General features: G+C 44.4%; 1 protein-coding gene across 8 annotated transcripts in view; it reads left to right on the plus strand.

The window, feature by feature from the left end:
- Nucleotides 1-22,692, plus strand: part of Rptor (regulatory associated protein of MTOR complex 1) — a 348,014-nt gene that overhangs the window by 263,326 nt on the left and 61,996 nt on the right. For all 8 annotated transcript variants that reach the window (XM_010618589.3, XM_010618590.3, XM_010618587.3 and 5 more), the window contains 3 exons: nucleotides 17,964-18,038; nucleotides 21,276-21,341; nucleotides 21,696-21,887. In XM_010618589.3, coding sequence (XP_010616891.1) covers nucleotides 17,964-18,038; nucleotides 21,276-21,341; nucleotides 21,696-21,887 — 333 coding nt within the window. The remainder of the gene's footprint in view (nucleotides 1-17,963; nucleotides 18,039-21,275; nucleotides 21,342-21,695; nucleotides 21,888-22,692) is intronic.

Raw genomic sequence — 22,692 nt, forward strand, 5'->3', positions numbered from 1 at the left:
AAAAAAAAAAAAAAAAAAAAGGAAATAATTAAAAGGATTGGGTGTGCAGCTCAGTGGTAGAACACTTACCCAGGTGATAGCTTTTTGTTGCTGTGACAAAAACTTAAGAATAACAATTTAAAGCAAGAAAGGCTTGTTTTGGCTCACAGTTTCAGAGGTTTCAGTTCATGGCCAGCTGTCTCTATTACCTGTGGCAAGGCAGAAACATCATGGCAGAGAAAAGCTGCTCAGCTCATGAGCCAGGAAGCAGAGAGAAAGGAAAGGATCCCCGGTGACCTGCTTCCTCTAATCAGGCTGACCTCCTAAAAGCCCATTTATCTGTGAATTCGTCAGTAGATTAATCCATTGATAAGGTTGGCACCCTCACCATTCAATCAGCTCTCTGGCCCTACCTCGAACACAGCTACTGTGGAAATCAAGCCTTCAATACATGAGTTTTGGAGGGACACTTTATATTAAAATCCAAACATCTAAGCATATATGAGGCCCTGAGTCCCATCTCATACCACTAACACCACAACAAAAAACCATCGAACTGAAATTCTTTACCCACTGTATCTTTCAAAAATGGAGAGGCCAGGATTTAGCTCAGGTGCCACTGCCTGCCTCACAAGCACAAGGTCCTGAGTTTGATCCCCGGCACCTAAAAAAAAAAAAAAAAAAAATGGAATCCAAAAAAAGCCATCTAAAGGCGTAAAAGCCTTCATCACCAGGAGTTCCTACTGCTGTAAAAGTGATATAAAAGTCCTTTAGACTGTGGAAAAATAAAATCAGAAGGGAACATCGATGTGCAAAATGGAATGAGAAACTCCAGAGTGATTGATAAATATGTGAATTTTTCTTGCTTTTTAAATCTCTTAAAAGATAATTGAACAACAGTAATAACGGTACATCATGGAATTTATGACATGACAGCGGAATGTGTGTGTGGTGACAACAGCAAAAGGGTCGGGAGGAGCGAGGTGGAATTCTATTTTCGGATTCTTATGCTTTGTTTAAAGTAGTCTAATTCCATGCTGAAGGCGAACTGTGAGAGTTAAAGATGTCATCCAGGCCTAGGGGCACCTCAGTGGTAGAGCACTTGCCTAGCATGCGCAAGGCCCTGGATTCCATCCCCAGCACTGCAAAAAAGAAAACTTTACTACTAGAATTAAAGAAGAATTAGAGTTAACCAGCAAAGGAGAAAACATGAAGTAATTCATACATGCAGCCGTGTGAAAGAAGGAGGGAAAAGGAGCAAAAACTAGCTAAGACCCCTAGTGAAAAAAGATGATGATAGGCTTAGACTTAACCTCATCAGTAATCCTACAAAGTCTAAATTCCACAGTCAGAGGGAGTCCTCACTGGGTGAAAAACAAGTAAAAACTACATGCTGCCTATAAGACGTGCATTTTCAATGAAAAGACACAAGTAGGTTAAAAGTAAAAGGATAGAAAAAAAGTATGCCATGCTACCACCAAGGAAAAGAAGGTCTTCATGGTGCTCGAGGAGTCCGGCCTTCCAAAGAGCATGAGGCTTATTCACCCAGTAACACCCTCCAAGGATGTGCAGCAGGGCTGTGTAAAACTGCAAGGAGGTGTGAGTAAATCTGCAGTTACACTTAGAGATTTCAGTTCCTGCCTCAGTAGTAGAAAGAACAAGTATGTCAGCAGGAGCAACACTACCCACCAGCCCACTGACCCTAGAGATTGCTCCACTCAGCAACCACAGAGTGCGTGCTTTGCTGTGACAAGCCACAGCCTGGCCAAAAACAGCACACCACGTTTAAGAGAGCGAAACTGCGCAGTGGCTTCTACAACCACAGCAGAGAAACACCCTGAGTAATTAGCAGGAATGTCTTGAAACACTTGAGAACCAAACCGTATACTTTTCACTAAATAAATGTTTAAGTTATAAGTTTTAAGTAAGAATAAAACATAGAAAACATAAATATGTGACATTAAAGTTTTAAATATATTATAATTAAATATTAACAAATGTTTAAAATCTGTTTTATACTGCATGATTTAATATAACAGACATGTAATTATAAAACTTTGTATAGTATAAATCTTTGTGTTAACATATAAAATAAAATTTTAATAAGATTTTTCAAAGAGGGAGTCTTGAGGGAAATAAAAAATACTTTGTACTGAGCAAAAATAAAAGTACAACATAAAATTTGTGGGACACAGCTAGGCAGTGCTAAGGGGGATGTATAGCGTTAACTGCACACAGTAGAAAGCAGGGAAGTCAGATCAGTGGCTGCAGCTTCCTCCCCAACATATTAGTAAAAATCAAAGTCAACCCAGAGCAGGAGAAAGAAAGTAACAAGGATCAGAGTGGAAATCAGTGTGAAAGAAAACAGTGAAACAGTATAGAAAATCTATTCAACAAAAGCTGGATATTTCAACAGATCAATAAAATTGATAAACTACTCACAGCCAATAAGGAAGCAGAGAAGACACCCATCCCAGAATCTGAGATGGCAGAGGGAGCATTGTGCATGTTCTGGGGCATTAAGAGACTGGTAAGCAGATACTGTGAACTACTCCTTTTGAGAACATTTTACGACTGTCATACATGGACACACTCCTAGATGACATAGTTGCTCACTTAAGAACAGAGCTGAGTATAGTGTCACACTTGTCATCTCAGCACTCTGGAAGCTGAGGCAGGAGGATCACAAGTTTGAGCCCCACCTGGGCAACCTAATAAGACCTTGTTTCAAAAATAAAAGCACTGGAGGACTGAGAATTTAGCTCAGTGGTTCTGCCGCCTGCTGTGGAAGCACAAGGACCTGAGTTCAATCCCTGGTACCAAAAATAAATAAATAAAAGGACTGGGGATGTAGCTCAGTGCAAAGGCCCTGAGTTCAATCCCTAAGAGAGAGAGAGAGAGATAATATGAATGAATATCTGAATAGTGCTACATCTATTAAAGAAGTTGCAACTTAAAACTGTCCTACAAAGAAAACACTTAAGTCCAGGTGGTTTCCCTGGCAAATTCCACCAACATTAAGGGAGAAACATATGGGTAACAAGAAGCCCCTTTCCATATCATTCTGTGAGGCTATCACTTCCCTGGTACCAAAACCAGACAAAAACATGATAAGAAAACTACAGGCCAGTATACCCCTTGTGAACAAATCAAATTTAACACTATATAAAAAGAATAATACAGAATGACCTAGTATTATTTCTTTCTGAAACATAAGGTGTTCAGCAACTAAAATGTAATATGATGCCCATATTAACAAAGAAAAACTGCATTACCCCCTCAGAAGACTCAGAAAGTATTTAATAATACCTGAAATCCATTTCTAACCTAAAAATAAATACTCAGCAGACTATTTGTCAGATGGAGAGAACCTTCTCAATCTGACCTACAGCCAGTATCACAACAGTGAAAGACCGATGCTAAGATCTGGAACCCACCCCAGGGCCTTCCCTCAGCATTACACTGAGTGTTCCACATGGTACAACAAGACAAGGAAATAAAAGTATCCAGGTTGAATAGGATGTAGCTGTCTATTTTTAAACAATGTGATTGCCCATTAAAAGAAAATCTGATCACATCTACTAAAAATTCTACCAGAACTAATAAGATTAGTAAGTTTGCAGTTGTAAAATCACTATACAAAAATCGGCTTTTAGCTAGGTGTGGTGGCACATGTGCCTATAATTCCAGCACTCTGAGAAGTTAAAGCAAGAAGATTGCAAGTTCAAGCCCAGCCTGGATAACTTAGATAGACCTTGTCTCAAAATTTTAAAACATTATCACTTCTCAGCCTTTGGGCTAAGATCAAGTATAAAATTTAAAAACATTTAAAGAGCTCAAGCTATAATTGAATGTGAAGAGCCTAAGATTAATCCCCAGTGTCATGGGGGAGAATCAATTTATATGTATAACCTAGTAGTCAATAATTAGTTGAAATTGACATTTACAGTGGCAGCAACACTATAGAATAACTTAGGGATAAATTCTGATAAAAAAAATATCCAACATCTGTACACTGAAATGATAAACCATTGCTAAGAGGAATTAAGACCTCAATCTGAAGAGACAGTCTGCTGCATGAGTCCTGACTCTAAAATCTCTATGGGAATGCAAAGAACTAGAATGGCCTACACACTTTTGAAAAAGAACAAAGGTGGAAGATTAAGCTACCTGACTTGAAGACTTACTGTGAATCCCCAGTACTCAGGTCCAGAAAAGGCATCAACATAGTTATTGGGGTAAAGAAAGTCAGTAACAGACTCACCCAATCCCTGACAGGGTGGCACATTCCTGTAACCATACCTACTTGGGAGACTGAAGCTGGAGAATGGCTTGAGCCCAAATGTTCAAGGCCAGTTGGGCAACTAATAAGCCCTAGCTCAAAAAAAGAAAAAGAAAAGAAAAATAGACCCATCAGAGAGGTTGACAACAGATTTTCAATGAAAGTTCAAAGGCAAGTCAATTCATCGGAGAAAAGATAGTCTTTTCAACATAGAGTACTAGGACAATGAGCCATACGCAAAAGCAAAAAACAAAAATTACAGCACATACCTTTGACTACTTAAAAAATTAACTCAAAATGAGTCACACTAAAGATAAAAGTTAAAGCTATAAGACATCTAGAAGAAAACATAAGAGGAAACCTTTATGACCCCTGAGTTAAGCAAAGATTTCTCACAGTCCATAAAGAACAAATGAATGAATCGAACTTTATCAAAATGAAAACTTCTACTCTCTGAAGACATCATTATGAGAATTACCAGACAAGCCACAGACTGGGAAATTATTTGCAAATCATTTATCTGATAAAAACTTGTGCATATGTACAAACTCTCAAAACTGGATGTGAAAACATGTGCAAACAGAAAAGTAAGCAAAAAGTTTGAGCAGACACTTCACTGAAGAAGTGTGCATGGCAAAAAAGCAATGAAAAGACACTGAACATCTTCAGTGTGTAGAGGAACGCAAATTACTGCACACCTAGGAGAACAGCTAGGAACGACTGGGGATAGCAAGTGATGGCAGGCTGTAGAGGGAGTGGAATTCCCGTGCCTTGCTGAAGAGAATACAGAACAGATCGACCACTTTTGAAAATTATTTCCACTTAATATATACATTTATGGACAATCCAGCCATGCCACTCCTAGGTGATACTCACCCAAAAGAAATGGAAATACATGCACCACTAATGTTGATAGCAGCTTTATTTATAATAACCTACAGCCAGAAATAGCTCAGATGTACATGAACAAGTGAATGACTAGCCTGCGATTTATAAAGTTCAGTGGCATTGTGCCTGCCTTGTAAGCACAGGTCCTGAGTTTGATCTCCGGTACCAAAATAAAAACAAGTGAATGACTAATAAACTGTGACTTATCCATGCAGGGGGATGCCATTCTGCTAAATAAAGCATAACCTGGTCCCAATATAATTTTGCTAAGTGACGCTAGTAATAGAAAGATATATACTGTATAGTTCCATTTACTTAAAATTCTAGGAAATAAGGGGCCGGGGATGTAGCTCAGTGTGCTGTGCCTGTCTGGCAAGCAGTAAGGGTAGACAAAGGATGACCAAACAGTTGGAAAGGAACTTTTCAAGGGCTACTCATTACCTTGGTTATAAGGATGGCTTCACAGATGTATACATATGTGCAAAATCATCCAACTCTAAACTTTAAAATCTCTGGACTTCTTGTATATCACTTATACTGCAGTGAAGCTGTTAAAAATTTCAAATTACTAAACAGTCAACAGGAACTGTAGAAAATTTTCAGTTCAAGAAAGACAAAAATAAAAAGTTTGTATATAAAAATATATGGAGGGGGGCTGGGGATTTAGCTCAGTGGTTCCACTCCCTGCCTTGCAAGAGCAAGGTGATGAGTTTGATCCACAGTACACACACACATATATATATAATATTATTATATATTATATTATATATTGTTTTATATATTATATAGTATATTTTATATAAATATATATATATGGTTAATATTAATGCTGCTCTGCTGAGTGTAATGGTGCACACCTTTAATCCTAAGGTTGAGGCAGCAGAATCGTAAGTTCAAAGCCAACCTGGGCAACTTAATGAGACCCTGTCTCAAAATAAAAATAATAATAAAACAGTTGGGGATAAAATTCAGTGGTAGAGCACTTGCCTAGCAAGTACAAAGCCTGGGTTCAATCTTCCAGGGCCACAAAAATACAAATTAATGTTTCATGGTAAAGGAGAACAGTTCCTGATTGAAGCCTGGACCGAGGTCCAGAGGCTGTAAAGGACATTATGTGGACACATGGGAGGAATTTGTGGACAAGCTCCATGTCAGTAATTGTGCTGTTTCACTATCACATTTCTTGAGAATGGTAAAAGCTTTGTGGTTATGAAAGCAAAAGTCCTTTGCCTTGGAATATTTTGGTGCAAAGCATCATGCTGTCTGTCGCTTTCAAAGGTGCAGAAAAATATAGGGGAATGGGAAGGAGAAAGCAGATGTGTCAGATGTGTTTTTAGTTTTCCTGAGGGCCATATGTTTGGACCAGAGGTCAAGAGCACATACATGACTTGTGCATGTAGAAGTGATGGAGAAGTGTCTGCCACTCACACTCAGGAAGGCCAGTGGCGGTGGTGGGTTTAATAGTTCCTTAAGTCCGTGGTTGTCATTGGTCTCTCTGCTAATTAACAAAATTAAGGGAGGGGAAGCAGTTAATTAAGGACTCCTGTAAGCTGGTTTCCACATAATTGAGATTTTTTTTTCATTGGCACAATTAATATGCAATTCAGGAAGACCTTCCAAGTTACAGTTAATAAAGTTTTATTTATAGTACCACCAGGGAACACCAAGGGCGCAGTGTCAGTGAATTTGAAAACACACTCCAGGTTGGTATTTAGAAAGTGCTGTACATCCATGTTCGGGGATACCAAGAGCCTTGGCCCTGCCCTGGTCCTAAGAAAGAGCCATTCCGTGAGGGCAGCCCCATTTCTGAGCTCTCCTCCCAGCCCAGGATGGGCCCAGAGTCCCCTGCAGAGAGGCTCCCTTAGGACGTCACAGCCCCACTCTTCTCCATGTTGCCCCGCCCCTCCCTCCTCCCCCCCCCCACACACACCCACACCCACACCCACACACACACACACACACACACACACAGATTCCATTCAAAAGGTTTCTTCCTGTGCTGGGCTCATTTGTTTATGTCCTGAACTTCTTCTTGTACTTTCTATCTCAATAAACTTTGTTTTTTGGAACAGTTTTAGGTTTACAGAAAACTTAAGAAGACAGGAAATCAAGTTCCCATGTATCTCACACTCAGTTCCCCTGTTGACGTCTTATGTCACATCTCGCTGTTGTGTTGGTACCTTATTATTAACCACGCTCTGCTTTAACCATTTTTCCTTGGCTCTGCCTGTCATCTTGTTTCTGCCCAGGATCTCATGCAGGGTCCCTCATGACCTTTGTCATCCTGTCTCCTTGGACTTGTCTGGCCAGGCCGCCCTAGGAGTTACAGTTTTCCCTTGACTGTTTTGTTTTTGATAGTGGGGTTTGAAACCATGGGGTATTCTACCACTAAGATAGCTATGTCTCTTAGCCCTTTTTATCTTGAGATCTCACTAAGTTGCCCAAACCAGCCTTGAACTTGTGATCCTTGTGCCTCAGCCTCTCGAGTAGCTAGGACTGGCTGGCATTATAGGCTTGTACCACTGCGCTTGGCTTCCCTTGTCTTTGATGACCTCAATGTGAGGAGCACTGGTCAGGACTTTATAGATGGCCCACTGCTGGCACTTGCCTGATGATTTTCCCTTTAGACCAGGTGATGGTTAGGGGGACCACAGAGGTGAAGTACCATCTTATCTGACTGTGTCCAGGGTCAGTGCTGTCACCAGGACGTCACACTGGTGTCAGCGTGGTCGCACAGCCATGACATTACTGTTGTCCCCCACCCCTCCCCACTATGACCTGGAATGACATTGCTGGTTGTGCTGGGGAACTTCTGTTTTGTATGCTGCTTTGTGTCTGTGGCTGAACTTTACCCAGGTGCGTTGTCTTTTCAGGTTCTGAATATAATTCTTGTTGCTTCTCAGTTTTTATTTAGGCTTACACAGTTAATGTTGGGACTGCTTTATTTTTGCACTTTTGACTTTTTCTGGCACTCCCTACCCCCTTTATTGGACTGTCCTTCCTGTTTTGCCATTCTCCAGCTAACCATGAACAGACAGCATAAGAATGTTCACCCTCTCTAACACTGGGCTGTTTTCCAGTCACGGGCTGATGGCTGGGGCTCAGGAACACCCTCGTGTGAAAGCCCCACCCAAGCCTGGCGAATCCTGAGTGCCGGGTCAGTGTTGCCTGTCCTTCCTGCCCCCTCATTTTAACAGAAATAATGTATCGCTCATTTCTAAGCTATAATTAGTAATACGCAGAAAATAACTACAGTAATATACAGAAAATGTGTTTGCAAAGGTCCTTGTCTTCTAGAAGCTGCAGTTGGCAAGGATGTGTCATGCACAGTGATCTCATCTAGCATTCTCCCAGGTACAGGGGGCAGGGCTGCTTTTTAGGAGCCCTCCGAATGGATCTGATACCTGGGGAGATTGAAGTGCACCCTCATGCCGTCGCTGGAGAACTGTGGGCCCAGAGAGCAGTAGTCCTGCCCCCACTCACAGAGGCAGGGTACACCTGACCCACCACTGGGTCAGGCCTCTGAAGACCACCTGCCCAGGATGAGACTGGGCCCAAGAAGATGTGCACATTGATGAGGGGCCAGGCTTCACCTGAGTGTGGCCCATGCCCCCATGGAGAAATGGTGTCCTCACGGAGAAACTAGGGGTGTCTAGCAGGACAGGGGGCAGTTGTATCAGATGCATCTGGGTTGCTAAGAACAAAATGAAATATAAAGAGATTACGCAGGAGGGGCTACCTGCCCACCAGCTGCTTATGCCAAACCATTGGGCTGTGTGCACCTCTCCCCGATTGGACTGGGTGCTGGAGCGAGGTGTAAGGGGTTACCCTGTGTACAGTGAGCAGACAAGGGGAGCACATGCCAGGGAAGATGATCTGTGCCCCAAAGGTCTGCTGAGGCTTCCTCTGTTTGGCCATGAAAGGGCTGTGTGATTGATTAGCAAGCCTCTCTACATCACCAGCTCAGCTGCCTGACTCCATGCAGGGAATAGGAGGGTCCCCCAGGGACACAGCTCTCACCTATAGTGCAGTGGTACAAGATTCTGCAGAAGAGCCCTGTGTGGCACACCTGGCTGTGTGTGAGGCGAATGGGTTCCCTTCTCCTGACCAAGATATGAACACCCACCCTCTCCTGCTCTTGGTGAGATGCTTTTCTCTTATCGCTCATGCCCAGATTCCTCCTCCTAACTCTTGAGTTTGAAAAGGGCATCACAGTTTGGCTCTGAGGGATGTGAGATCATCCAGGTCTCTTATGTGGTCCAGAAACTGCCAGCTCCGGTGCCTTTCTCAGGGCTCACAGGACCAACTCCAGCACGGGGAAACCAGTGAGTTCCACCAGAGTCCCTGCAGAGGGAGGGGTTGGGCTGGCCTAGCAGGCAGAGCCCTGTGGGGCTCAGATACCTCGACTGAGCAGGAGAGAAGGATGAGTAGCCGAGAGTATGAAGGCCCCAAGAAGGGGTGGGGGGTTGACATCTTCCAGCATTCACAGACATCTCTTTCTTTCTTTCTTTCTTTCTTCTCCCCACCCCCTGGGTATTTGTTTGTTTGTTTGTTTTTGAGACAGAATCTCGCTTTGTAGCTCTGCCTGCCCTTGAACTCACTCTGTAGCCCAGGCTGGCCTTGAACTCGGGTGATACTCCTGCCTCAGCCTCCCAAGTGCTGGGATCATGGGCATGCACCACCATGCCCAGCCTCAGAGAGACTTCTTGAGCATAGCTGTTTGTCATACCCCTTAGTCACTAGCACCAGGCAGTGGAGAACACCTCAGGAGTAGTGTCAGGCCCAGCTGGGACAGTCAGGTCTATGTACAAAAACAACATAAGCCACTCAGGTGAGGTCAAGCAGACAGCAAATTTCCAGGTGAAGCCTGTGCTGGAGACCTGGGCCATTCAACCTAGTGCCAAGCAGGGAGCAAGGGAGGAGGTACACAGTGAGTGACAGGTTATCCCAGAGGATTGACAGGTGAAGATCTAGAAATGACAAGAGAGGAAAATCTGGAAAGATGATATTCTAAATCCTAAAATCAGTCTTTATATTTGTATGTCAATATGTTAAAGACTTGAATACAGAAACTTTAAATTTTAAGAAAAATATAATTTATCATCCCTAAAATGATGACCAGGACAGAACCGACTGGGCCACAAATAGCATCACATGGCTTTACAGTTGTGTTTTATTTGTTTCCATTTTGTTTTTTACCAGATCTAAATAACTGGAAAGATTTTCTCCATTTTTTTTCCTTCTCTAGAAGATATCCCCAGCAGTGAATGAAGCCACTACAAAACACCTAAATAAACCAAATTACAGTCTTCCTTTACAATTTTTTACTGTTTTTAGATGAATGTATGATGAGAAAGTTGACATTAATAATTGTGGATTTTCTTATCTCAAAAAAATAAAGGACCTCAGCACCAAAAACAGTTTTATCAACAGTTTTTTTTAAAAAAGAAAAGAAAGAAAGGGTCGGGGATTTAGCTCAGTTTTTCCACCATCTGCCTCGCAAGCACAAGAACCTGAGTTCGATCCCTGGTACCAAAAAAAAAAAAGAGAGAGAAAGAAAATATAATTCATCAAACTGAATCCAGCCAGGCATGATGGTGCACATCTATAATTTCAAGTACTCAAGAGGCTGAATCAGGAGGTTCACAGGTTTGAGGCCATCCTAACTCATTGAGACCCTGTCTCAAAATAAAATTTAAAAGGACTAGGGACATAATCCAATGGTGGAGTATGAGCTTAGTGTACACAAGTCCTTGGCTTCAGTCTCAAATACCACCAAAACTAAGTTCTATAGATGGAGTATGGGAAGTTGTTTTAAAAAAGAAAACCTGTTCACTTTTCCAAAGAAATCACCAGGCCTGGTTTCTAGCAAATCCATAAAGGGCAGTTAATTCTGGTGTTACTTAAACTCTTATAGAGCATTTTTTTTTTTTTTTTTTTTTTTTTTGTTTTTTTTTTGATATTGGGGATTGAACTCACATCCTTGTGCTTGCAAGGCAGGCGGCGGAACTACAGCATTTTTTTAACGGAGGCAAATATATGTTAAAATTTTTAATGAAATTGACATGATCTACAGTGGAAATAAATGCCACTCATCTATATGCTTGAAAATGGTAAATTTCAACCAGTTGTGGTGACACATGCCTGTAGTCCCAGCATTTAGGAGGCTAAGGCAGGAGGATCACCAGGAGTTCGAGGCCAACCTGGACTACTTACTGAGTTCAAAGCCAGCCTGAACTGCATACTGAGACCCTGTCTCAAAAGTAAATAAGTAAAATAAAAGTGAAGGCTGGGGATTTAGCTCAGTGGCACCACACCTGCCTTGCAAGCACAAGGTCCTGAGTTCAATTCCTGGTACTGGGAAAAAAAAGTAAATTTATGTTATATGCATCTTACCACAATTTTTATAACCTTTAAGTTTACACCAAAAAAGCAAACTACATGGGCCAGATATTTAGCTTAGTGGTGCCACCACCTGCCTCACAAGCAGAAGGTCCTGAGTTTGATCCCCGGTACAAAAAAAAAAAAAAAAACAGGCTACATTACATTCACAATTATACACATTTATAAATAACATACAAGTATTGAACAAATAATACACTGCGACTGAATGAGATTTCTTTCAAGGATGCAAGGATGGTTCAATATTAGGAAAACTATTAAGGTAACACATTAGCAAACAGAAGAATAACATGTATCTTCTCAAAAACAAAACTACTCAGTAAAACAGGCATTGGTAGTTGCTTTGCCAACATTCAAAGTGTTTTCATGTCACCCAGAGGCAAGAATCATGCTTAGTGGGAGAAAACAGCATTCTCACTAAAATAGGAGCAATATCAGAGGCCTGCTGTCATTATTAACCACACAGTTAGACAGGAGAAAGAAAAGTATAAAACTAGAAAAAAAAACTATTACTGTTTGCAAGTGGTAAGACTTCATGCCTAAAAGCCCAGTGGGATCAAGTAAATATTAAGAAAGCTTAATAAGGTGGAAGGCTTAAAATTAATATACAGAAATCAAAAGTAACAACCAGATATAAGATAGAAAGAGCACCCCATTTATAGTAGAGTCATAAATCTAGGAATACTCTTAACCTGAGTCTGAAAAGCCACCATGAAGTAACCTTAAAACATCCTGAAAGACACAAAAATAAACTTAAACAAATAAAGATATACTTTTTTCTTTTACAGAAAGATTCAACATCATATATATATGTCACTGTTCCCTAGGTTAATTTATAACTTTAATATAATCCAAATAAAATTATTAGCAAGGGTTTTCTTTTTTCGGGAACTAGACATACCTATTCTAAACTTGAAGTAGAGAAATAAGAATCAGGAAATTTTGAATAGGAAGAATAAGGATGGAGAACTTGTGCTGTCAGGTAGTACATTAACCATGAAGACTGTAATAAAGACCAGTGTGGAATATGGTGCTGGATCACAAATGAACATAGACCAAAGACGCATCACAGAGACAGATCTAAGTGCACATGAGATGTTAGATGGCTTTGTAAGTGAGTGGAGTAGTAAGACCAGCCCCTTTAATGTGTAGCATTAGAATAACTATGAAGTTGCTATAGTTGGAATCTTCACTGTCCCCCCAGAGTACATGTGCTAAAGGCTTGGCCCCCAGTCATTGGGAGGGGTTTGAATCTTTTTTTTTTTTTTTTCTTTTTGAGACAGAGTCTCACTATGTAGTTGAGACTGACCTGGAACTCCCTGTAGCCCAGGCTGGTCTCGAACTCACAGCGATCCTCCTGCCTCAGCCTCCCGAGTGCTGGGATTATAGGCGTGCACCACCATGCCCGGCTAGGGGTTGGAATCTTTAAGGGGCAGGGCCTAGCAGGAGGTCTAACAAGGGCATATTGAGGGTGTGCCCTTCCTCTTCCTCTCTGCTTCCCAGCCACCATAAGGTAAGCAGTTTGCTCCACGTATTGTCACCATGATGTGCTGCCTCACTGTATGCTCAGAGGCAGTGGGACTGACCATTGAATGAAGCTTCTGAAACCATGAGCCAAATTAAACCTTTCCCCATTGCACATTATCTCTGGTATTTTGTCACAGTAATGGCAAACTGATGATCAGAGGCTAATTCTACATCTCGAGCACTGGAATTAACATTGACAATATTAAATATAAAGAATAAAACCATCGGAGCACCAGAAGAAACCCAGGTGAATTCTGCTTAACCCTAGAGTAATGAAAGCCTTTTAAGCTATGACTCGAAATGTGTAAGTCTTTGGAAAACAATAAACCTGACGTGTACAAAATTTTACAAATTCAAGTAGGAAAATATTTAAAACTATATCACAAAGAGTGGCTTCCTTAATATACAAAGAGCTCCCAGAAACCAAAAAAAACATCATTATTCCAATAGAGAAATTATCAGAGGACATGACCCAACGGTTCATAGAAAAATAAACACAAATAGTTAATTATATGAAAATGCTTTTTTTTATAATAAATATAAAATTAAGCTGCACTTGAAATACCATTTTTTGCTTATCAAACTGGCAAGAGTTCAAACATTTATAACATGCTATGCTATAAAAACACCGAGGGGTACATATTTCAAAACTACTGGCACGTCTGTCTTTGATCTAGCAGTCTGCCTTCTGGGAATCCACACTACAGCTTTGCCTGCCTGTGTAGGAAATAATTTACATAGAAGTTTGTGCATTGCAGTATCACTTGTAGTGATGAAAGCTTTAGTTCCGCTGAAGGGTCCGGGCATCCACAGGAGACTGGTTAGTCAGCACCAGCCTGCAAGACTGTCACACAGGGGCCGTGCAAACAGAGAACAAGGAAGCTCCTTCTCCAGGATAGACATACTGTTCAGCTAAGAAAAGCAAGGTCGCATCTGCCAGATTATCTCACTGTACCCTCTAAGTATGTATAATTAATATGTATTGATTAAAATTTTTATAAAGAGGAAGAACAGCAAGGCACAGAACCACCAAATATAGTGGGTGTCTTTGTTTAAGGAAAGGATGACCAGGGGTATATATTCATACTTAAGTTTCTACAAAGAAAAACCATCAGAGGAATAAGTAAGAAACTAATGCCGATCACATAGAAGAGCAGAGGGGAGGAGAAGTAATGGAAACACAAACATCTGTGTTGTTGTTAATGTGTTGCCTCACGTGGCAAGTTATGTTCAGGGTTTAAGGCAAAAGAAGAGGCTTACATCTTCAACTTCCTGGTAGATACTCTGCTGAATTTGTGAAGAACAGTGAGCTCTTGTGACCCATAAACAAAATCCCTGCTTGGGTTTCACATTTCCAACACTACTGGTGTTAAAGAGCTGGGTATATAACAGCCCATGTGTCTTCCATCTGTCTTCACGTGGGCTCCCTGGCTGCATCCTACTGCGATGCTAATCGCCCACCAAGGGTTCACTCTGAGGCACTCTTCTCTCATCGAAAACGTCCTTACTTTCTGTGCACTGCAGTCCTTCCTCGTGACAAGGCGGAAACTCCCTTCCACCCCACAACCTGGTTCCATGTCCCTGGGGCTCTCCATTCTGCTTGAACCAGGTCTGCCCAGTGTGGCTGGCCTGTTTGTGTACCAGTCCTGTATTCCTGCTTCCCCATAAAATAGACTTCACCTTCTGTAACAGGAGGGGAAAGTCTCTGCTTGTGAATTTTACCAGAATGTTCAGAGGTAGGATCCCACCCTGGCTCACAGAGCTGCCCCTGCGAAGGAGGCTGGAGCCTCCGTCAGGGCTTCCTCCTGTTCTGCTCCTGTGCATCCGTTTGCAAACCACATCTGTAGTTGCTGCAACCACAAAGCATGTGCTTGCACCTTTCTCCGTTCTGCTTATTTTGCTTCTCTTCCTCCCCTCATTTTCCTTCTTCTAAGTCCCTGAAATCCTGACACACATGACTCGAGTCTGAGTAGGTTTCACTGTGGTCAGGGAGAGGGGCGCCAAGAAAACCATTTCATTTTCCTGCTTTCTTCTCTTCCCCCATCCCCTTCTTTTTCCTCTGGCCTTAATATGTCACATCTGTACCTGACTGGGGGCGAGCAGCAAACACAACACAGGAAAGCCCTTGGGAAGCATCTGCTTTGGCAGATTCTTGGCTGTCAACACCTGGCCTTTGTCGGAGCCCGGATCTCCCCCACCGAGCCTGTTTTTGCCAAGTGTATCACCTGTTGGTGGCTTTTCTACCCTTGTATTTTGAAGTCTTGCTTTCCTTTCCGTATAATGAGGCCCTTGGCCTGAGCCACTCATAATGGGAGATTGCGTGGGATGGGATGTGCACCGGGGAGAGAGGCCCCAGGCTGCAGGGCGTAAAAGTCTCAGTGTTATAAACCAAGAAACAGTGACATGTGCCGAGCCCTGAAAGTGAAGGTAGGCTATGAAGAGGTGCCATTACTGCTTATCAAAACAGATCTTTTAATAGATACCTAATTGCCAGACTCCTGGTTTAAAAGCATATTAAAGTTATCGTTTTAGATATTCTGACTTAGGAGGCTCAGATTCAACGTTAGTAGGGTATGAATTAATGACACTTTACTCTTTGAGACATGTTTAAGAAACTTCTCCTGAACATGTGGGCTTTGATTTGACTTGTCGAACCTCTGGTTTGAAAATAAAGGAAGGTGACTTTATTCCCAGAAGGCACTCCTGCTTCTGGGGACAACATCCACTCTGCTGGCCCTAGGGGCTGAGTCATAGGGAAGACTGCCCCGTGCCAACAGCCTTGATGATGGCAAGGAGCCTCTAAAGTGTTTCATGAAAACTGAGGCTTCATTGGCTTCCCACTGGGGTCAGCCCGAGCCGGTACTCCTCTCCATCTTGCCTGATTCCCATTTCAACAGAGCAGGCCCTGTTACCAGTCTGTGGATGTGAGGAAGGGACTCCTTGTTACAAGAGCACCCTGAGGAGTGGGGCTTCAGTAAGCACAGACTCAGCTGCACAGCTACCCTGCCTCTGTGAGAACGGCCCCCAAGAGCCAGTGCTCTGGAGAGCAGTGCGTGGCAAGGTGCAGCTTCCGTCCTCTAGAGCGGGGCTGGCTGCGGGTTGGCAAGACATACATCTCTCCTGGGGGCACTGTCCTGTCACTAATCAGTGTCACTGGAGATTCATCCAGCAAGCTGTTAGCACCATGACTGAACTCCTTGGGTCCCTCCCTTTCTGGGAACAATAGTATCCTTTCTTTGTTGTGTGTGTTATTTCATCTTTGCACCAGTCGTGCACAGGTTTCTCATCCGTAGCTGGGGTCCACAGCCGACCAAAGAACCTGATTTGAACCTGGCTGTGTTCAAACTGGGACCCCTTTCCTCTCCTTCTCAGCTGTATAGAGCTGAGCCTCCTGAGACATTGTCCTCAACCCCTGAATGTCCAAGCATGATAGTGTCAGCACTTGCAGTAATTCCCTGCCAATCAGCCAGCCTCAGCACCTGGGCCGTTTCCTCTCAGCTCCCATGAAACTACAAGCTTTGTTCCACAGAAGCCTCTTTCCCCCTGAGCACATGCCTCTCTATCCCCAGGCCCCTTCCCTGAGCCTCAGCTTGCTCTACACGCTCCAGGGTACCCTCGACTCAGAGCCAGGAGGCTTCAGGTGTCGCCAGTGCCCATGTGACTTCAGCTCAGGACACGTTCATCTTCTTCTTGAGTAGCTCTGCCTGCATGCCTCAGATGCCTCCACTGCCATGTGCTCCTGTGAGCCCCTGTCCCTGCAGCCCCCCTCCTATGTCAGTGGCACCCCTGTCTCTTTAGAGAACAATACCGGAAGTGGACCTCCGCTCCTCCCCCACGACACTCATATTCCCAGGCTGGCCCTCATCTTTCTGTCCCTGTGGCACATGGTCCCCACCTGGACCCCAGCCCCTTCTGGCCCAGCCAGTTGGCATCTCCCCACTAACTAACCTTGGACCTGGGGCCTAACTTCCCTGTCCCCATACCTCAGCTCCTGCTGGCCCATCACCCACTCTTCTATACCATAGTCTAGGAGCCGGACTGTATTTCCCTTTGTCCTGCCCTGTCCTGTCTTCCCTTCCTCCCTTGGCTATTCCTGTCTAGTCCTCTGCTGAGTTCTTCCAGAAAGCACGCCCCCACCACTGCCAGCCACTGTGGCACCTCTGCTTTTGCAAGCATGCATTGCCATATATGGCAGCAGTGAGTGGGGCATAGTTACCCTGTCCCTCCAGGAGTGAGCCAGTGCTGTCTGTGGATGGCCTCAGAACAGTGTGACACACAGCAACCACACACCATATTTTCAGTGGGACAGGACAGTTTGAGGAGTTGGAAAGAGTTACAACTTTGAGGCTCCTTTGACAAATTTCACCTCCCACCATAGAGCTCTCTCTGTGGTTAGGGAATTATCTCTGGAGGACACCTGTGAAAAATAACTGTGGGATATTAATGATTCCTAGTGTTGTACTCACTTGTGACTGTTTTCAAGTATTCTGTAAGGCCAAATCCTGTCAGCCTTCAGTAGGGACCCAGGGCTATGGAAACAGGGCTGGTGCTGGGTGGCACATAGAGCTGCATCTGGGGATTGGGGTTGTGTGACTCCCACATCAGCCAGCCAGCAGCCAGGAGGCCAGAAGGTGCTTTTAGAGAATGTCATGGGGCACTTCACTTGTGATAATATGTAAGATCCAGGTTTTTTTCCCTCAGCCCAGGAAGTGTGTCTGTGAGCAACAGCCTGAGGTGTTTTCTCAAATGCAAGCCAAACGTGACAGGAGAAATAAGAGGGAATGAAGCTTGTGCCTACTCATGTGTTCATACTTCACAAGATGCCTGGGAAGCCCGTGCAGGTGTCCACACTCACGACTGTCCCATGTCTCCTTTCTCCCTCCAGTCGTGCCAGGCTGACCTCGTGAAGGACAACGGTCACAAGTACTTCCTCTCCGTCTTGGCAGACCCGTACATGCCAGTAAGCACCAAACCGCATTCTCTTTGAGTGGGCCCGAGATCAGTGTCCTCTGTCTCTGCTCGCACGCAGTGCTTTGCAGCTCCTCTGGCAGGAGGCAAGGTGGCCCCTGTTTGCTCGCTCACCAGAGAGGTTCTCCACAGAGGGCGGCCAGGCTGTACGATGCTGTGCTGCACACCATGCCCTACACAACTGGCTTAGTTCACCCGTGTCCCCAGGTTGGGTCAGCTTGATTTGCACCCATCAGCTTTCACCACACACCGTCGCTTCGCAGTGACGTCTCTCCCTCACTGCATTTGATGGACGAATAAGCACACTACGCCCATGATGCAGGAACTTCATGCCTCCAAGGCCCTGGGATTTAACAGATCCACTGTGCCTTATTGCAGGAAAAAAGGAGGAAGGAAAGAATAAATCATTTGAAACTTCAAGTTTTACATATTTTTATTTTGTTAAATTATTTGAAAATTAGATGAAATAAGCCATGAAAAACTTATATGCTAACTTCTTATAATGCTTTATAGTTAATTTTTTTATTCTCTAATGAGGACAAAATAGCTACTCTAACTCATCAATTTAACTTAATATTGCCATAATATTTAAGTATAGCAGCACATCTACACAGTCATAGGTGGCTTTGGTTACAGAGAGAACTTTTGTGTATAATTTTATCCTCTAAGTTGTTTTTTGTTTGTTGGTTCATTTCTTTGTTTTTACAGAACTGCATATTGAACTCAGGTCCTTGTACTTGCCAGGCAGGCGTGGCACCACTGAGCTAAATCTCCGGTCCCTCTAAGTTGTTTTTTAAAACTAAATGATAAAGAAAATACCAGCAACAGGATAAACAGTACTGGTATATGAAAGGTAGATAGTACTTGTGTGCTTCAGTTAAGTGATATTCTTGAACAGTATCATAGGCAGTTTAATATACTTGATATGAGTTTGGGAAATAACCACTTCCCTGTTCTCCGAGGTAAGTAAATCAAATGAGCGATAGTGAGTGCTAAGCTGCAGTTTGCAGCAAAATGGTGAGCTCAGCTGACATGAGGAAGTAGCTTCAGCTCTTCCAACGGGAAGACATAGCCAAGTTTGAAAGAAGGAAAAGGAAATTCTCAAATGCTAGTGACTGAGAAAGGAGTCCACAGAGAGCCCCGGTAGGCAGCAGAGGCACCACCACAATCACTCCGAGGATGGCACTCTCCATACAGACCCTCAGTCTGTGAGGGCTGCAAGGCCCGCACAGGCTGTGCTGCTCAGTGACCGCCCCACTCACAGCAGGAGCCTGCAAGTCGTGCACCGACCCTCGTGAAAGAGGTCAAGCAGAGTGACTGTTCTTGGTGGAAAAGAGAAGGGCCATGAAGAGAACCTGAAACTTCAGGCCAATTCCACTTACAGTGCAGGATCTGAGTTTCCTCTGCCCACATGTGTTAGAGCCACAGCAAGAAAGTTTCATGAAAACCATGTGTAGATCCCCGAAGTCTCCTGGGGTCACAGAGGACCCAAACTCAAAGCCTTCCTAGAGGACGCCTACAGACCCAGGCAGGGGTAGGCAATGTGAGGTGCTCCCACAGGATGAACACACAGGGTCACAGAGGAGGACTGGCATCCAGAGCAGAGTTCACAGGGCCCCAGGAAGAGGGAGTCCAGCATGAATGAGCATGTTCAGAACCAATGAGTAAGACAGTTTATGCCAAACATTAAGCCCTTGTGCTCCCCAGAAATAGTCTTGTGTCTGCATTAGAAAACAATGTGTTTTGTGTTTCTTACTCATCCTCAAAATAATAGATTTTTTAAAAAATAGGCAGATCTGAAAAAAATAGAGCCTGTCGTGGAAGAAGAGACAGTTGTCATCATTTGAAAACTCAGCAGATAAACGGAACAGCAAAAGAGATGCACCGTAGGAGAGTCAGAGAAGGGGCCTCCTGGGGTGTGACAGGGTGAGGGACATGGATGAGAAAGGGTACTGGCACATCATTCAGAAAGGCAGAGAAGCAGCCTTTGAACAGATTGTGGCTGAGGACTTTCCATACTGGAAGAAAGAAATGAGTGTTTGGATTTTAAAAGCACCATGAATCCCTGAGAAGTTAAATGAAAACAAATCCACATGGGCACATCATAATGAGAGTGATGGATATCAGAGGCTCGAAGGAAAACCATGAAAGCAACCAGAGCACACAGGAAGGTTACCTGCCAGGGCTGGACAGCACCGACACATAGTACAGTCTCACTGCAGCACCATCCTAGGCGACAGTCCAGTTGGGCAACCTTCACAGTGCTGAGGAGGTGACTGTCAGCTGCCCTTCCCTAACCAGCTGTGCTGCCCTGGGGAGGATGAGGAAAGATGTTCTCAGACACAGGCTGAGTTTAGCCCTTCCTGAGCACCCTGTCCCTGGACAGCAGCCATCAGGCCTGTTATAAAGTGAGCAAACCCAGAGCGACAGTAGGAAAAAGGAGGCCCCAGAAAATACCAAAAGCAAAGACACTGGCAGACCTGCTGAGGGACACAAGTCAGCTTTGACTATAAAAATAAATAATATTAGTAATCACTAATTAGAGGGGTTAGAGATGAGTAATATTGGATTTAAGGTACCCTATGAGCCTTAACAGCAGTCTAAGGGAAATATAGAACAGATTAGATCATTTGTGTACATGTAAGAAAGATAAAGCACCATTAAGAAGTCAAAAGTAGGCTAATTTCCAGAAGGGCATGGCACAGAGGAGAAGGAAGGAAAATTGATCTATCCAATGGAAGCCCAGAAAGAAGAAAGAAAAAGTTAGAATGCTACTTTCATTCATTTTGTTAACAGTGTGCTTGAGCAGGGGACAGAATGCTTACATAGAAGTGGGCAGAGAGGTGAGGCAAGGTGATCAGCCCTTCGTACTAGTGAACTCCCTTGATGGCCTTCTGTGGAGGGCATAAGCCAGCCTTGGCCCACCCTGTGGCATTAGCAGTCAAGCGAGCAGTCTGCCCTTTAAAAATGCTGCTCTTCGGGCCAGGGATTTAGCTCAGTGGTTCCGCTGCCTGCCTGGCAAGTGCAAGGACCTTAGTTTGATCCCCGGTAACTAAAAAAAAATGCTGCTCTTTGTGGAGTCAAATCAGACAGCACGCAGGCTAGCTCCTTGTTTTAGTCAACGTCCAGCTTTTCCTGAAGACTCTGAAAGGTGATGTCACTCTGCTTGGAGAACCTTCCATCCCTACTGTGGGAAAACACACAGCCATGGCTGGTTCTTGTTTTGCAGGCTGAACATAGAACCATGACGGCTTTCATTCTTGCTGTGATTGTCAACAGCTATACTACAGGGCAGGTGAGTGCCGTATAGCTGCAGCTAATCTGAGCTACCCACCCTTCTGGCACTGCAGGGGAACAGAAGTGTAGCCCAAGCCACCATGTTTACGGAGGGTCCCGTTGTGGCCATCCAATGGCCATTCTCCTCGGGAAGTGGGGCCTCCAGACCATACCTGTAGCTGGTGATAGCACAGGAGAGCTGTCAGGGTATATTGAATCCTCAAGGTTTAAAATAAGGAAAATTGAGCACATCTTGCATTGTGATTGAGCAAGGCTTCCCTGAGAAACCACAGTAGCTGCTACCCCAGCCAGGCCCCTTCTCCTGGCCTGGTTCCCAGGGCAGAGGACCACTGTCTCATGTTCTGCCATCCAGGAAGCCTGCCTTCAGGGGAACCTGATCGCCATCTGCCTGGAGCAGCTCAGCGACCCGCATCCCCTGCTGCGCCAGTGGGTGGCCATCTGTCTGGGAAGGATCTGGCAGAACTTCGATTCAGCACGATGGTGCGGGGTAAGGGACAGCGCCCACGAAAAGCTCTACAGCCTCCTCTCCGACCCCATCCCTGAGGTGAGTCATCCTCACAGGGCTGTCAGATCTACAGGTCCTTCTGGGATGCTGTTGGTGAAAAGGTCCCAGGAACAGCACAGAGGGCCACTCACACCCAGCACAACTTTTCATCTAGAACGCTCAGGGCTCCGCACAGTTCACAGGAGTAGGACACTGAAACCTTGGTACCAAAGGTCACATACTTGACGACTTCTCATGCAGACAGAGCCAGTGCTTGTGTGCTGTGAGCTACAAGGTTCCTATGGGCCTGGACTGAGTCATCTTCACTTTGCCAAAGGGGAGCCAGGCCAGCACCTCAGCCTCCCTCTTGCTGGTGCAGGCTATAGATGCTGGCTACTGTACCCCTGCAGGCCACGTGCCAGCTTCTAACCCTGTGCAGGGGTCAGGTGGGCTCCTCAGCCAGTTGGTAGGGGAACAGTCTGCCCCCAGAATCCCTACTCACCTCACCAGTACAGCAGCTCAGAGGGGCTCTGTGAGGTCCCCACCCCAGGTGAGGCCAAACCCCAACACCTGCAGTCCTCCCAGTTTCCCTCTGAGTCAGCCTCTGGGTGCCAGCAACACTCCAGGCCACTAGCCCTCACTGCCCCCCAGGGACCAGCACCCACTCAGGCCCTCTGAAATGAAGGGGTCCTCGTGCAAAGACTTCCTCCAGGAAATAGATTTACTTACTTTCTAGTTTGTTCTCAAATGGGCTGAAAGCATCAAACAAAAATGCAGAGTATGACATTACACTGAAGAAGTGAGTTGCAGAGGAGGAACTAGAGGGGAGTTAGGACACAAACAAGATATCTCCTCAAGAACTGAG

The sequence above is a fragment of the Fukomys damarensis genome, unplaced genomic scaffold, assembly GCF_012274545.1.
Source record: "Fukomys damarensis isolate Sample0158 unplaced genomic scaffold, DMR_v1.0_HiC HiC_scaffold_23, whole genome shotgun sequence".
In the NCBI taxonomy this organism is placed as follows: domain Eukaryota; kingdom Metazoa; phylum Chordata; class Mammalia; order Rodentia; family Bathyergidae; genus Fukomys; species Fukomys damarensis.